We start from the raw sequence: 15,394 nt of genomic DNA on the forward strand, positions 1-15,394 counted from the left end.
GTGCTAATGATGTGTCGAGCGCGAGTAACAGAACAGACTGCGTTACGGCGTAACGGGTATAAAACTGCAACGAACCTTTCGACTGTAAAAGCTACTACTAACCACGCACTGAGGCAGCAAGTCACATACGACGCGTAGATAAAAAATTGACAGAATCCATTGCGATGGAATAAACCGTTCAATTCGACTGCATTTAGCCACGGCGGCAAAAGTTGAAATAAGAATACGGTATCGGAAAGCGCCAATGCAGACAGATATTGGCTAGTGGACTGCAATCTTAACTTACTAGTGTAAAAAACAAAAACTGATACCAAATTTCCAATTGTTCCTAAAACAACAAGTAAAGGAGTGTAGTAAACGTTCAAAACAAATGCAACTTGTTCCGCGATAAAATCAAAAAGTGTTTGGTTTATATATGTCGAATTATTATCTGTATAATTTGAATAATTAGAAAAGTTATCAGCACCGTATGTTAACGAAAGGTCGGACATGGCGCGGCGTGTGGACGCCGCGCCGCTCCGGCAACGACTGTCGCTGCGCTGGCCTGTAGCGCCGCTACTTTAAAATCAACGCTGCAAATATATTAAGGGCTTAAATCACCTGTACCATAGTTATTTGCTATACAAGGCTGCAAATTATTTGACGCCAAGGATTCTAGGATAATCCTTCGCTTACGAAGAGTTTCAAGCCGCAAAACGCTAAACAACTTTGCTGCCGACTGAAAAACGTTGTAAATAATTATAGCGAAGAAAATATTAGAGGTAGAATAAAAACAGTTAACTAATATACCTTTTTAGGGTTCCGGAGCCAAAAATGGCAAAAACGGAACCCTTATAGTTTCGTCAAGTCCGTCTGTCTGTCTGTCTGTCTGTCTGTCCGTCCGTCCGTATGTCACAGGCAGGCATTTTACTCGAAAACTACAAGATGTATATATCAATGAAATTTGGAGTACAGATGTCTTGTCAAAGCCGTTATTTAGTTTTGTAGTTAAATTACATAAATAAAAAAAATATATAGGGGGGGCACTCCATACACATAACAGAAATTAAAACAAAAATTAACTCGCATCAACGTGTGGCACATAGTTTGACAGCTCTTTAGTAAAGATAGTCAGGCTTTTGATTAAGTGAAGATTTCCGGAAATAATCGCTCCCATAGTAGCAAAAATTGTCCCCCCCCCTCCCTCCCCTCCTCTATCTTGTAAACCGTTTGTCCAAAAAATATGTAAAAAATATGGAAAGGTAACGCTTAATATATACTTTCAACGAAAATTGGTTTCAACATGATCGGATATACCGTTTTTGAGTTATTGCCGAAAAACTGCGCTTCTCAACAAAAGGACGTAAAAATGCCGTGAAGAATTTAAGCTCTTTTTCTGGTATTAGATTGTAAGACTGTTTTAAGTGTTACACATAATATTACTTGTTTTTTTTCGTAATGGCTACAGAACCCTATCTTGGGCGCGTCCGACACGCTCTTAGCCGGTTTTTTGAATATTCATATTTGTTATCCACTAACCATTGAGGAACACTAACTACTAAATAAGAATTGTCAATATTGACATAAGTATTTTTTTCCTCCAGTGCGTTCTGAATTTGCGACATACCTATCTATTTGTTACTAAATTGTCCTTAGACATAACTATTATTAAACTTACAGTAATGTTTCTCATTAAATGTTATATCGCGTCAACAACGTTCATACCTATGATGAACCGCTTTCCTTGACGTCTCATTGTATTTATTTTGCTAATCGCGTGAAAAATTTGCACCGCAATTCATACCTAATCACGTTCAACTTTCAGTCTTTTCGAAGCTGCCGGAAAAAAGATGTTTTTATACGGTGATTAGGAAATAGAAAGATAGACTTTTCGTGCTAGACGTGAACAGATAGAAACATGTTCGGTTCGCAGAAAAATAAAATGTAAGTATGTGATTTTCCAAGACGTTTGCTGCGTTACACTTTTTTTTTAATAAGAAATGTTATGGCAAAATGGTTGTGCCTATTGAGCGTTTAGTGTGGGTAAGAGTAGCTCAATAACAAAGTTCCGATTTGCAGGAACCCAAAAACGTAAAAAAGCCCGTAAACCTGTAAACGTATAAATCTTTTCCCTATGTATAAAAAATGCATTTTAGCTGAAGCAGGTATGTTTCTGCAAAATTACAGATAGGACGACAACAAAGCCACACTCACTAAGAAAGTGTGTAAATATATCTAATTCGTGTGTTCGATAGGTACTTAATCGAAACGTAATCTTAACGTACCTACTTACGTGCACTACTTTCAACGTCACACTGTCACACTTAGTCAATAAATACTCCTACGCAAAGGCTCTAATTACAAGTACGTAACAGCGCTTGCAAAGTTTTAGTTTTAATAGTTACGTTTAAACCAAATAATTTCGCGGTAGTAAATTGTTGGCTTCAGAAGTGCTGGGTGGCATAAATTACATTGATTTCGTACATCAAAAGTAATTCAACTAAGCAAACACGAATACCATCACAAGAATGAGATGAGCATAATAAATAAAATCAAGCATGTAAGCAAAAAAAAACTTCACCATATCTAAAAGCGTACTAGCAAACATTTAACATGCGAGGAAAAAAGGACTAAAAAACGTGAAAGAGTGTTAAATATAATTGAGATCAATAGCCACTTACTTTTCTTAAAATTAATTTTCTCCTTGAGATTAATATTTTCAATACGACTTAACAATTTGTGATTAATGTTTATCTTTCTTTTATTTATCTGTCGGCACTCGCCAAACATCTGAATTAATTTTGTTGTAGATTAAATTTAATGTTTGTCTTTCAGGTTTTTTTTTTCATGTAGAAGTATGGGGTCGTCGTCACAAAGCTACATATGCTTTACGTGCCGTGGAGCGCTAAAATAATGTAGCATTGCAAAGGGTAGACAGGGCCTCCATTCGGGAACCATTCTAGCGGCATGATATATGGTACAAAGGGATTCTAAGCGTGTGACAGAAGCTGAGAGTGTCTAAGTAAATGTGTGGAGTTCATAAAGTTGCACCATGTTAACCGTACAAAACGACTGACCGAAGAAGTTAAGTCGTGACTCAAAAATTACACGTGCCATTGAATGATTAATGGTTTGTCGCACAATATTTTTTTTTGCATACTATTTTAGCTACCGGTGGTAAACGAACTTCTTGAACTCTGCTATTGTTGGCATCCCGAACACGGTGCCTTCACTTTTATACTAATTACAGACGAGAAGTCATTTTGACTTTTAACTTGAGGCACAGTCGTACAAGCCATACGGTTGGGAAATGCCTTTGATTTCGGACGACACCGCCGCCCATCTAGGCTTATCGCAGAACAATTAAAAAGAGAAATGTTTTCGTGCGTTTTCCTTCCACAATCGATGTCGCCTGTTTTTAACCCTTTCTGCTGTTAGGGAGCACATGTTTCTCATAGGTTTATAGGTTTTTTTTGTGATCCTCATGGCATCTTATCCTTTTAGAACCACCGTATCTAACGACAAGCCTTTTTTGATCAGTTGTATTTTATTTACAGACTGATCTGGGAAAGTAAATCAAGCTTTTAATTCGAGTTAAGTCAAATCGTAGAAGTAGAACTTAACCCACTACCAATGGTTATTTTTACATTTTACATTGTATTGTACTCGTATATATGTAGGTTGAATATCTGATTAAATTGAATTATTTAATGTATGTATTTACTTTCAGATAGCTTATCTGAAAGTCCTTAACCTTGTCATTAATATTTGAAGAATGAACGGAAAATAAGCGGAAATACTACGAGTACTTCTTATTTTTAAAAACTTCTACTAAAATTGTCTTCAATTCTCTATTCCCGTACAACTCGTTCGCGAATTATCGCGCCTGCCGTTCGAGTGCAGAAACAGCGCTAACAGGGGCCGCGATCCGCGCCGTACGCCTCCCCGCGAAAGCTCTGCCGTTGCTTTACGCAAGTACATTCGTTCCAGAACTAATAGGTTGTCCAAGTGTGCTTGAGGTTTAAAATTGATGTATTTTATTGTCACCAGGTTCGGAGAAAGGCCGCGGTACACTAGATGCGCTGCTCTGCACTACCTACTGCCGTTCCCAACTGTATCTGTCGAGGCAGTTATCCCAGTTACACCCTGAACTCACAATGCCCATGTTCTCAGGTAATTTATTTATTATACATTAGTGTTTGTATTGTACGTATAAGTTCAGGGAGTTCCTTTTGAACAAGCTTTACGATAACACAATAAATTATCGTGAGGAAACTGAGATGCACGCAGCATTTCAATGTGGCATTTTTAAATAAATATACATATGTTAACTACTTCTTACACAAACAAATTTCAAAATAGTGCACAGTAAATTACCAAGTAATATTAGTGTTTTTTTTAAGTTCCCAATCTGCACCGGGCCCGCGTGGTAGATACTCGTAACTACGGCTCAACAACGCTTATTCTGCTATTCTGAGGCCTGTGCCAGCAGTGGGATATATATAAGCCAGAGATGAGAATCAAGAATAAAGCTAGAAACTTGAAAGCTCTGTTTTTTTTTTAGTAAAGAGCAAAAGGTAGGATTTAGTTTGCTGGACTTTACGTTAGCACAAAAATTCTACGGAAAATCACCGATTACTTCTGCTCAAAGCTAATCTTTTAATCTTAACTTAGCCAACTGCCATGCACTTAATATGGGTCGTAGAGTAATTTATGTGACTCTGCGGTTCGCAACTTGGCAGAAAAGTTACGAGTTTTTTTTATCGTGAGCCCTTTTGACCTAAAGTTAATTTTCAGTCCGACCGGTCGATAACCGCTTCTCGTTTCACATGGCAATTGAGTAAAGGATGCACCTATAGGTATCCACCTATAGTGAAAGCATGCGAGAAATGTCACCTAACCTTCGATATGGACTGCTTTAACGTTTTTAAACCGGCCAACTGCGTGTCGGGTCATTCAGTGTTATATCTTGTAGTTGAGTTAACTTGAGTTATCCATACTGACTGACCCATCTATGAGGCTATATACTCACTTTAGATGAGAAAGAGACAATTTGCAGTGTAAAGCTTGGCAAACGTATCTCTGAACAATAGTTTTAGCAAACCTGGTATATTTTCGAAAGAATACCTATCCAAAGAATTGTCGGACCACGGGGAAGGTAGACGAGAAAAAAAACATCCCCACTTAACGCTCAGAATTTCAATTTGACTGCCAAACTCAATAAATGATTTACGCGAGCATAGCCTTAAGTAAAGGCTGGTTATTAATTATGTTTCGCTCTCGGCTGGGGCATTTTCGGTAGATGAATATTTTATATTCAATAATGTATATGTATAACTTGCAAACAAACCGTCGCAATGACAATAAAGCATGTAACGAAAAAAAACTGTAAAATTCAAACGGCTGTGAGTTGTATTCCAAACAAGATGGCTACCATTTTCATGCTGTAGTATGTTGTCATTCTTACATTTTCTATTCCTATAGGGAGAATTTAGATATTCGCATTTGTTCAGTTGCCACAATGAACAGAAGACAACACCGAGAAAAGTCGTTTCCAAATGTCCTACATGGTTCATCGCAAAGAATTTAAAATTACCCCGAAGTTCCGTTGATTTCATACTGAAAAATCGGGCAAGTGCGAGTGCGAGCGACTCGCGCATGAAGGGTTCCGCACCTCCGTACAATGTTTTAAAAACAAATAGTTCAGTAATACTTATCTGTAAAAAAATCTAATAAAAGCTTTTTTGTTGGCGGTACTTTTTGCCCCTGGTTACCACGGTCGTGTCGTTTTATTACAGAGTTCCTATGGCCAACATCTAACTTCATCATCAGATCAGCTCTACGTCATAATAATATTGCATTGTCATCGGATTTATACATGCATGCAAAATTTAAGCTCAATCGGTTAAAGATATCCACTTCAAATTTAAGTTGAAATATTTAATATTTGATTTAAATTATTTAATTCCACCTGAACAAACATAATTAGTTACATTACATTACAACTTAATAAAAAAATATCACCAAAATGTAAGCACTAGGTGCAAGTATTTTGAATAAAGACCAAGACCAAATTTATTTCAAGACCAATTTTAAATTCTCATCTTTTTTGGCTGTCCCCCTGTCGGAGGCTGAATAGCGCTTTAGACTCTTGCCATGCGCCGAAAAAAAAAGGGGCTGAACGGTAATTCGGCCGAACGGCGCGTACTTATTATGAATTAGTGAATAAATCTTAACCTGATTTTAAATTTTGACCTTGTAAATAAATAGTGTTACTTAGTATGAATTATAACGGACATTTTTTAGTGTAAATAACATTAAATACAGCGGCTGTGAGTGCTTTATTGAAGTTGGCTTTTGTGAAGTGTGTGTAAATTGTTATTTAGTCTGAATGCTGCACAAAAAAATAAATCACGGAAAAACAGCGTTCAGTACTAAAAACTCGGGCTCAAAAACTATACGATTTTCTACGCACAAAAAAATCGCATTTGATAATCGGCGATGAAACTTATAACAAAGCTGACTTTTCCACGCTACCCGGTCCACAATTTTACACGGCAAGTAAAGAAGAAACTCTTTCTGACTCGGAAACCACTGTTAGAGTTGGAAAATTTGACGAAAAGTTTCTGGTATGGCAGGCAATCTGCGCATGTGGTGACAAAAGCTCAATTTTTGACACAAATGGTACGGTAAACAGATAAATTTATATTAAAGAATGCCTGAAGAGGCGACTGCTGCCTTTTGTTGGAAAGCACAACGCTCCTGCACTGTTCTGGCCTGATCTCGCCCCAGCTCAGTAGTACGCAAAGGATCACAACATTGATTTTGTAACCAAGGAACTGAACCCACCAAACGTGCCGCAGTGCCGTCCAATCAAGCACTACTGGGTTCAAGTCAAAGGCATCTTAAAAAAGACAGGTCAAGTTGCCAAAAACATCGACGACTTCCGTAGTGGAATGCCGCAGCCAAGAAGGTCAAAAGAAGCTCGGTAAAACCTGATATGGAAGGCGTTAGGAAGCAGCTGTATCGCGAGTACAAAAAATACAGTAATCAAAATAAAAACTAAATATAATCTTTTTTGAATGTTGCTATTTAATTTACTAAAACTATAATATATAGTTTCTTAATTATTAGATTGGATTTTTGTCGTTACACCCTTTAGACATACATAACGTATAACAACAAATTATTTACTATTCTTTGAAATGATTTCCGATATAATTTCGCAACATGACCGATTCACATAATTATGGTCAGGCTTTATTTTAAAGGATGATTGGTGGATTCAACATTAGCGAAAAAGGTCACCAGGAAACCTCCTCATCACGCGAACTTTGCGATTTGCCCATATTTAATTTATGGCGCCGTAAATATTCTCATGACCGCATGTTAGATCTCACTTTAACTTTTATGAACCGACATCTAGCTTATAATGTTGAACCAAATATAATAATGTGTTGCGTTTATTTTAGGGAAAAGCCAAGTCTCATTAAGATTAATAAATAAAATAATAAATAAATAAATATCACGGGACAATTCACACCAATTGACCTAGTCCCAAAGTAAGCTTAGCAAAGCTTGTGTTATGGGTACTAAGCAACGGATAAATATAATTATATAGATAGATACATACTTAAATACATAGTAAACACCCAAGACCCGAGAACAAACATTCGTATTTTTCATACAAATATCTGCCCCGACACGGGAATCGAACCCGGGACCTCAAGCTTCGTAGTCAGGTTCACTAACCACTAGGCCATCTGGTCGTCTAAATGAAAAATGCAGATCAATATCTGAAAGAATAATTTAAATTATGTGATAAAAATCCGCCTTTGTATTGCCGTTATGAATGGTTTATCTGAAAAGAAAATTCCCATCACTCCATCCGTGCAACTTTGTGGTGACCTGTTCTTATAATTGTCCCTTAAATTAAACGCGTTATCGTCTTATTTCACGGCCCTCTGAAAGTCAATTATAAGTTTAAGTCCGGTCCACTGTGAACTCAATATAATCATTTTGTTGAATTTTAGTGAAAAAACTCTACCCTCCGTATTTTGTAGGGCAAGTTCGTATTTAAAATCCACTTCGTATATTTTCATATCTATATACTTATTTCTACTTATTAAAAAAGCCGTGCTGGCCTAGTGGTTTGACCTAAGGCCTCTCAAGCAGAGGACCGTGTGCGAATTGAAGTCTGCCACGAGCTTTACGGTGAAGGAACACATCGTGAGGAAACCTGCACAAACCTGCAAAGCAATTCAATGATATGTGTGAAGCTCCCAATCCGCACTGGGCCCGCCTGGGAAATACGGCCCAAGCCTTCTCATTCTCAGAGGAGGCCTTTTCCCAGCAGTAGGACGTACAGAGTGTAATCAATTAGTAAGTACAGCCAGGCGATTATTCTGTAAATATAACAGATATCAGAACACTTTAAACTGATTTCGAAAGTACGTCAAACCAATGAGTAAAATCACATTAATAACTTTTTTAAAGTACCTACAGTAGTCATATTAAAAATATTACCGTAAGAGATAAAATTGTAAGATTCATTATGTACACGAATAAATCCAACTTTTATTTTTTAAGGAAGCAGGTACATTTTTTGTTTACGCAGTTGCTAAAAGTGACGCCCTTGTTCTGCGATCGATACATCGACGGGCCCTTTTCAATGTTTCTAAATGAACTTTTCTTAAAATATGAAAAATTATTACTGATGGATGTGGATAAGTGGATAAATTAAAATAATTCATGCATCTTATGATAATGGGGAAATGACTAGAGCTTTTAAACTACGAGTAAAGCTTTTCAACTAACGGCTTACTAAATGTATGGGAGGGTTTGAAGTTAATATTTGGGTTTTTTTTTTAGGTTATTGGTGTGATTTTACTCATTGGGTAACGTACTTTCGATATCAGTTTAAAGTTTTCTGATTTTTGTTATGTTTACGGAATAAACGCTTGTCTACTACACACTTAACGATTACACTCTGTATACAGTGTGGGGCCCAGAACCGGGGATAATATTAGAAATAGAGGCTATATAGATCACCGGTAATTGAATCATCATGGTCCCACTTCATTAAAATCAAAAGTAAACTTTAGTTTTTTTTTTCTAACAAGCTTAATCGTAAATTTAATGTACGCCATCCTAGAACCCATCTGACGCCGCCTGTCACGCTACAAATATCAAACATTCTTCATTCATTCATTCATTCATTCTTCGAATAAACATTAAAGTGTAATAAAAATAAAAATAAACTAATTATTTTTAAAAGTCGTTGAACTAATGTTGTTCAGTTTGACGAGTACGATCTATGTTTTAATTATTTGCCCGTGTCACACCCGGTATAATGAAACTAATTTGTTTCAATAAACTGCTATGAGTGGACTGTTGCATTTTTACTGTCGGTATAACAGTAAAAATGCAAGGACAAAATATGCTTAAGTTGAAATAAATTTTACTAATGATGTGTTACTATTCATTTAATTTATTCATATTTATAAGTGTATCTAGAGTAAATTGCCTTAAATAATTTTTATTTTATTTGTTAGTATTCCTAGACTTGTTAGTAACTGGATAACTCGGTAATTTCGGAACTACTGAACTTTTCCGGTGCCGTTGGTAAGGATAAACTTTTGAATGTTGTTTTAACTTGAAAATCGCAGATTTAAATACATTTTTTACGAATGATGTGTTAGTATGTCTAAACTTTGTAATACCTGGATAACTTGGTAATTTCTGAACTCCTGAACATTTCCGGTGCCATGGCGAAGAATTAATCTTTTGTTTTTAATGTAGAAATCACAGCACGATTCCAAACGGCTCGCACCGAGGTGCGGCAGCTGCTGCTGCAGTACTTGCTGCCGTGGCTTGTCAACATCGAGCTGGTCGATCCCAACGTGCCGCCCGCCAACCCTCTGTCTTACATTCAGGTATCCACCACCTGTATTTCTTCTATGGAACTTCGAAATCGTAAAGTTATGATTAGATAGGCATATCAAAATCATTCAAAACAATAAACCGCATCGAAATCGGGTTGGTAAATTTGAGAAAATGGTAACAGACGTACACACCAACACAAACATACACACACACACACACACATATGCACATCTTTATACTTATATACTTAGTGATACTATACCAGTGTGGACAAAGGACTTAATACTATCAGAACACATTTTAACACCCTTAACAATACAGTCAGGTGTACTTTAGTACCTTTTTACACCCCATATACCCACTAAAGGATTACATAAAGCTAAATCCCTCTTAACGCCACTGCGTCCGTTACGTTCCGGATCCACCATCCTGATTTCATGTATTTAAAAGCTATTTCCGTCGCCATCATATTTAATATAAAATGAAGTGTAGGTAACCAAAAGGCAATCGCATTGCATGCACACATTTTAGAGCATTCTAAATATGCCTGACGGCAACTATTACGATGACGTCTGCTAATTTTTCCTGATCATAATTATAAAAGTTTCAATAATATTTGGTATATTGCTACTTCGTCATCTTTTACCACTAATGCTATTGAGCGATATATTTAGTGTCTGGAACGTTCAATGGTGTAAATACTGAAGTGATGATTTGCCTGCCTGCAGTATTACGCGTCCGAAGCGGGTCGCAGTGGTAGACGCGAGGGCCTGGGTTCCGCAGAGGCTACCGAAATGGTTCTCAACAATCTCTTTTACATCACAGCTAAGGTAAACTATTTTATTTTTCACGACACTGCTCCAAAATGTGGCTTTAGATAACCTACCTAACCTAGCTAACCTAAATGCAGTACACTAAATTGCTTATATTTGTACATTTAGTTAAAAACTTTTTAACATTAAAATAAATGAATACCCATAAGACATCACCATCAGTGTTCAAAATTAAAGCATAAACAGTTCACATCGCAATCATTTTCTGAGTCAGAAAATAATAGTTGTAATCACGACCCCGAAATCACCTGTATACTTATTTCATGGTGGTAAGATACGTCTTCTTGGAATATATTTCAGAATAATTTCCTCGGCCTGCTGAAACGACAATTGGACCAATCGAAAGTAATCGTCTGCAACATGTGAAATTAAATTGACCAATGAGAATGCGTCATTTATGACTAGGCTTGGGATTGGAAGCTTACTGTGGTTCTAGAATCCATGGAGTTGTCATATGCATAAAAAACAATTTTCGAAGTCTAAGTCAAAGTTATATAATATTTTACATTTTATTTACTTACATATTTAACACAATATAATACAAATTGTTATTTAATTTGTATATACAATATAAACACATTTCTGTTATTAATCAAAATAAACTAAAACAATTACTTTATATGTGACAGCAACAAAAATGTCTTCTTCAACTGTCTAATATTACCCGTAACTTCTAGATCTGAGGCGGTACTAGCTTTAGGTATAAATGTATCATAATCGTCATCAATTACTATTTCATGTTCATTTTAAAACAGGTAGTAAGCATGGATCGTTACTGTTTTTTCTTTGTTTTGCGGGGATAAATGAGTTGTAGATTGATAAAAAACTCTTGTGTTGAGAAAGATCTCTCTACTCACATCGACTGAAGTTAAACTTATATTCTCGAAAAAAATATCCAATACGATATCTCTGTGGTACTAATGAGTTTCGCAAGTCGTATTAAAATGATTCAGTTTAATTATAACAAAAATAATGATAACGTCCTTTATCAAAAGTGACAATATGTGACGTTCCGCAGTCAAAGGTACCTTGTGGTCGGTATGGAGTTACGGGCATTCTAATAATCTGCAATTCTTAAGCTATCGATATCAAAAAAGATCATTGTCCTGAGTATTATAGTTACGAAGATACAATTTTTGAAAAATGTATTGGAAAATGTGCAATTTCAGGAAACAGACCATTTAAGTTTAGTTACCTCAAAAACTATGTTGCCGATTTAAGTTATATAGTGGACTATGAAATATGATTTATTGAGCTTCTGTCCATCAAAATATATAATACAAGTTCTATAATTGCAAATCAAAACTTGTATATAGACCAATTAATATGATCGCTGACTTATTTCAAGGAAATCATGTTTTGCTTTATTCTCTGCATTTTTTCGCAGTAGGTAGTCATGATTTTTAAATGTCTGTATAAGAAAACAATTCCTAAAGAAAATAAAGAAGAAAAGCAATGAATTTTAACTTTTTAGGTCACTTAAAGTTACATCACATTAATAGTCTTTGCATTTTTGAAAAGGTACCTTATGGAAACAAACATACAACATGTGAGTATGAAATTGATAAAATTATTATACTTTAAGTTCTGGAAAACTTTTTCATTAATGTTTACCCTTATTTTAAAACTAAATTGCCACAAAGATGATCAGTTCTTTTTCGCGAATTACTTTCAAAACTAAAATTTATTTTATGTAAAGAAAAGGTGCCTTATGGCTGAGTTACATGATTTTACGGAATTGCTTGCTCTAAACGTCTGTTTAGGGTTCCGTAGCCAAAATGGCAAAAACGGAACCCTTATAGTTTCGCCATGTCTGTCTGTCTGTCTGTCCGTCTGTCCGTCTGTCCATCCGCGGCTTTGCTAGGGGACTATCAATGCTAGAAAGCTGTAACGTTGCACATCTGTTAATATCTATTATATATAGCAATTACGCAGACGTAATGGTAGGAAAAATTTTTTTAGGGTCACGTAAGTGGGGTAATTTTTTTTCTCGACTAACCCTATAGTATTGGGTATCGTTGGTTAGGTCTTGTTAAAGCATTAGGAGGTTGACTAGACGATTTTTAGATTCTGCGATCTGTTTGTGAAATATTCGACTTTAAATGCAAAATTTCATTAAAATTAATTATGACAATTATGCGTTACGGGGCAATGAATGTCTGTGTTTTGAGACAGTTTTGTCTTTCGGAAACTTTTGTCCTCCCTTTTTTTCCGAACAAAACAGGGCTAAGCAACACTGTGGTTGCTGGATATTTTTATGGTACGGTTTTAAGGTGTTTTAAATATGATTTTAATCTAAACTTTGTTTTAACGCCCGTAATAACAGACTCTGAAAGCCACACTTAAAAACCTCACGCAACAGTGCGCCATCTAGTGAGACAAAAAACGATAGCCCTCATTCAAGCACGGTTTAGGGTCCTAAATGAACCATGACAAATAGTTTTATTTTATTTCTCTTCTTTTAGCTTCGATTATTCCTTTGTTTATTTAATGGTGTGATAGCAAATATATATCTTTTTAAAAATCTGATATTTAAATTCTTTTGTATTTACTTGTAACATAGTAATTTAATAACTTAATTTGTAAAAATACATTGGAAATACTCGTATACATTTCGGACTTTACGATAAATGACAACTGTTTAAGGCCAGTTGCGCATCATGTCATTTAAGTTCTATCTTTGTCACTCTTTGCTATTATAAGCAGGACAGGAACATTTCAAACTGGCAATTTGCTTAAGAGTGTAGACCTGCTTTATAACTGCCTTTGTGACGAGATACTCCAGGGGTCAAATGAGGGTCATTACTTAAATTTGGTTTATTTAAATCAGTTTATCACATTTTTGGAATCTGATTTCTGAAAACGCTTCACGAAGCCTATTTCTCCAAATGGTTTTCGATTTATTATATGTTGACAAAAATTGGGACATCCCAATTGCAGCACCTCTCAGTTATCTGGTCAATTTGTCATTTGAACAGGGCTGCTTTCCTGACCGATTAAAGCTGACAATTGTTAAACCACTCTTCAAAAAGGGTGACCCAAGTATAATTAATAACTACCGCCCTATTGCATTGATACCTATACTTTCGAAGATATTCGAAAAATCTATGTATAGTCAAATTAATGGCTTCTTTGATAAAACAAATGTTATACATCCGAACCAATATGGTTTTAGAAAAGATAGCTCGACATCTCTTGCTTGTTTCTCCCTGATTAAATATATTACTGAATCACTCAATAATAAACAGTCAGTGTTAGCAATTCTCTTAGATATGAGTAAAGCTTTTGATGTGTTTCTCATAATATTTTACTTTCGAAATTAGAAAGATATGGGATTATTAGAGGAAAAGCTAATGAGTGGATAAAAAGTTACTTGACTGGGCGAAAACAGTGTACAGAGCTTACAAAGATAGTTAACAATAAGAGAAACACGTATACATCTTCAACGCAAACTAATATTTATGGCGTACCACAAGGTAGCGTTTTGGGTCCCCTCTTATTTTTGGCATATATCAATGACATGCCAAAAGTTCTTAAGCATTCATGTATTTTGTTTGCAGATGATGCTACGCTAATTATGAGGAGTGAACATAAATGTGACCTAGAATTTGAAGCTACGAATGAGCTATATGATGCCATAGAATGGCTGGAAAATAATAAGCTAAAACTAAATTTTGAAAAAAACTAAAATGATCTTGTTCCAAACTCATAATGCTGCCCGGATAAATATTAATGTCCATATTAATAATTCTCCCGTTCAGCTTATGGGCACGGCCACTTTCCTTGGTGTTACCCTTGACGAACATCTCAATTGGAGGGCGCATATTGAAAATGTATGTTCTAAACTAGACAGATTCGTGTTTGCATTACGACGCCTAAGGTCCGTAGCTTCAAGAGAAGCTACGTTATCTGCATATCATGGGTATGTCTCTTCCATACTACGATATGGGCTTATCATTTGGGGTAACAGTGCGGATGCCCAAAAAGCATTTGTAACACAAAAAAAATGTATTAGACCTGTATATGGAGCCCAATATCTTGCACATTGTAAACCAATATTTCAGGAACTTAAGATTTTCCCATTGCCATGTCTTTTCATATTTGAAATAACTAAATTTGTCAAAAAGTACCCACAGTTTTTTCCACTGCATGACCAGATAATTAATAAAATTAACAGACCTAGCAGGAGACCGCTCAAATTGCATCAGCCTAGAAAAAACTTAAAATTATTTAGCATGAACGTATACTGCATGGCTATAAAGTTGTATAACAGAATACCTGAGGATTTTAAAATGCTACAAACACACCAATTTGAAAAATAGTAGATTATTGTCGTGGCCTGGAAGTAGGCAATTGCTGGCTGAGTATGAGTATTAAACGGACGAGCTTGCGAGTCTGTTTAACTAATACGAAGCCAGCAATTGCTATTCCAGCCGAGACTAATATAAAGATTTTCTCAAAAATGGTGAATAATTTTGAAATAGAAAACTATTTCTCAAAATATATTATAAAATTTAATTTTATTCCAATATTTTTCTTATGCTTTCCCGCCTTTTTCATTAAAAATAAACTGCAGGTGTATTTTTCCACCGAAAACACCACAAGCTATTTCAGACCCAATAGAAAAAGTCCGGAGTTCCAACAAAATATCTGATACCGGTCATTAGACTTGGCTATATATGACTTGTGCCAACATT

General features: G+C 35.7%; 1 protein-coding gene across 8 annotated transcripts in view; it reads left to right on the plus strand.

Annotated features, from left to right (window-relative positions):
* fry (microtubule binding protein furry) overlaps positions 1-15,394 on the plus strand; it is a 120,802-nt gene that overhangs the window by 56,861 nt on the left and 48,547 nt on the right. For all 8 annotated transcript variants that reach the window (XM_074093328.1, XM_074093321.1, XM_074093345.1 and 5 more), the window contains 3 exons: positions 4,030-4,152; positions 9,781-9,914; positions 10,593-10,694. In XM_074093328.1, the coding sequence (XP_073949429.1) occupies positions 4,030-4,152; positions 9,781-9,914; positions 10,593-10,694 (359 nt within the window). The remainder of the gene's footprint in view (positions 1-4,029; positions 4,153-9,780; positions 9,915-10,592; positions 10,695-15,394) is intronic.

This window comes from Choristoneura fumiferana, chromosome Z (assembly GCF_025370935.1).
Source record: "Choristoneura fumiferana chromosome Z, NRCan_CFum_1, whole genome shotgun sequence".
Taxonomy (NCBI): domain Eukaryota; kingdom Metazoa; phylum Arthropoda; class Insecta; order Lepidoptera; family Tortricidae; genus Choristoneura; species Choristoneura fumiferana.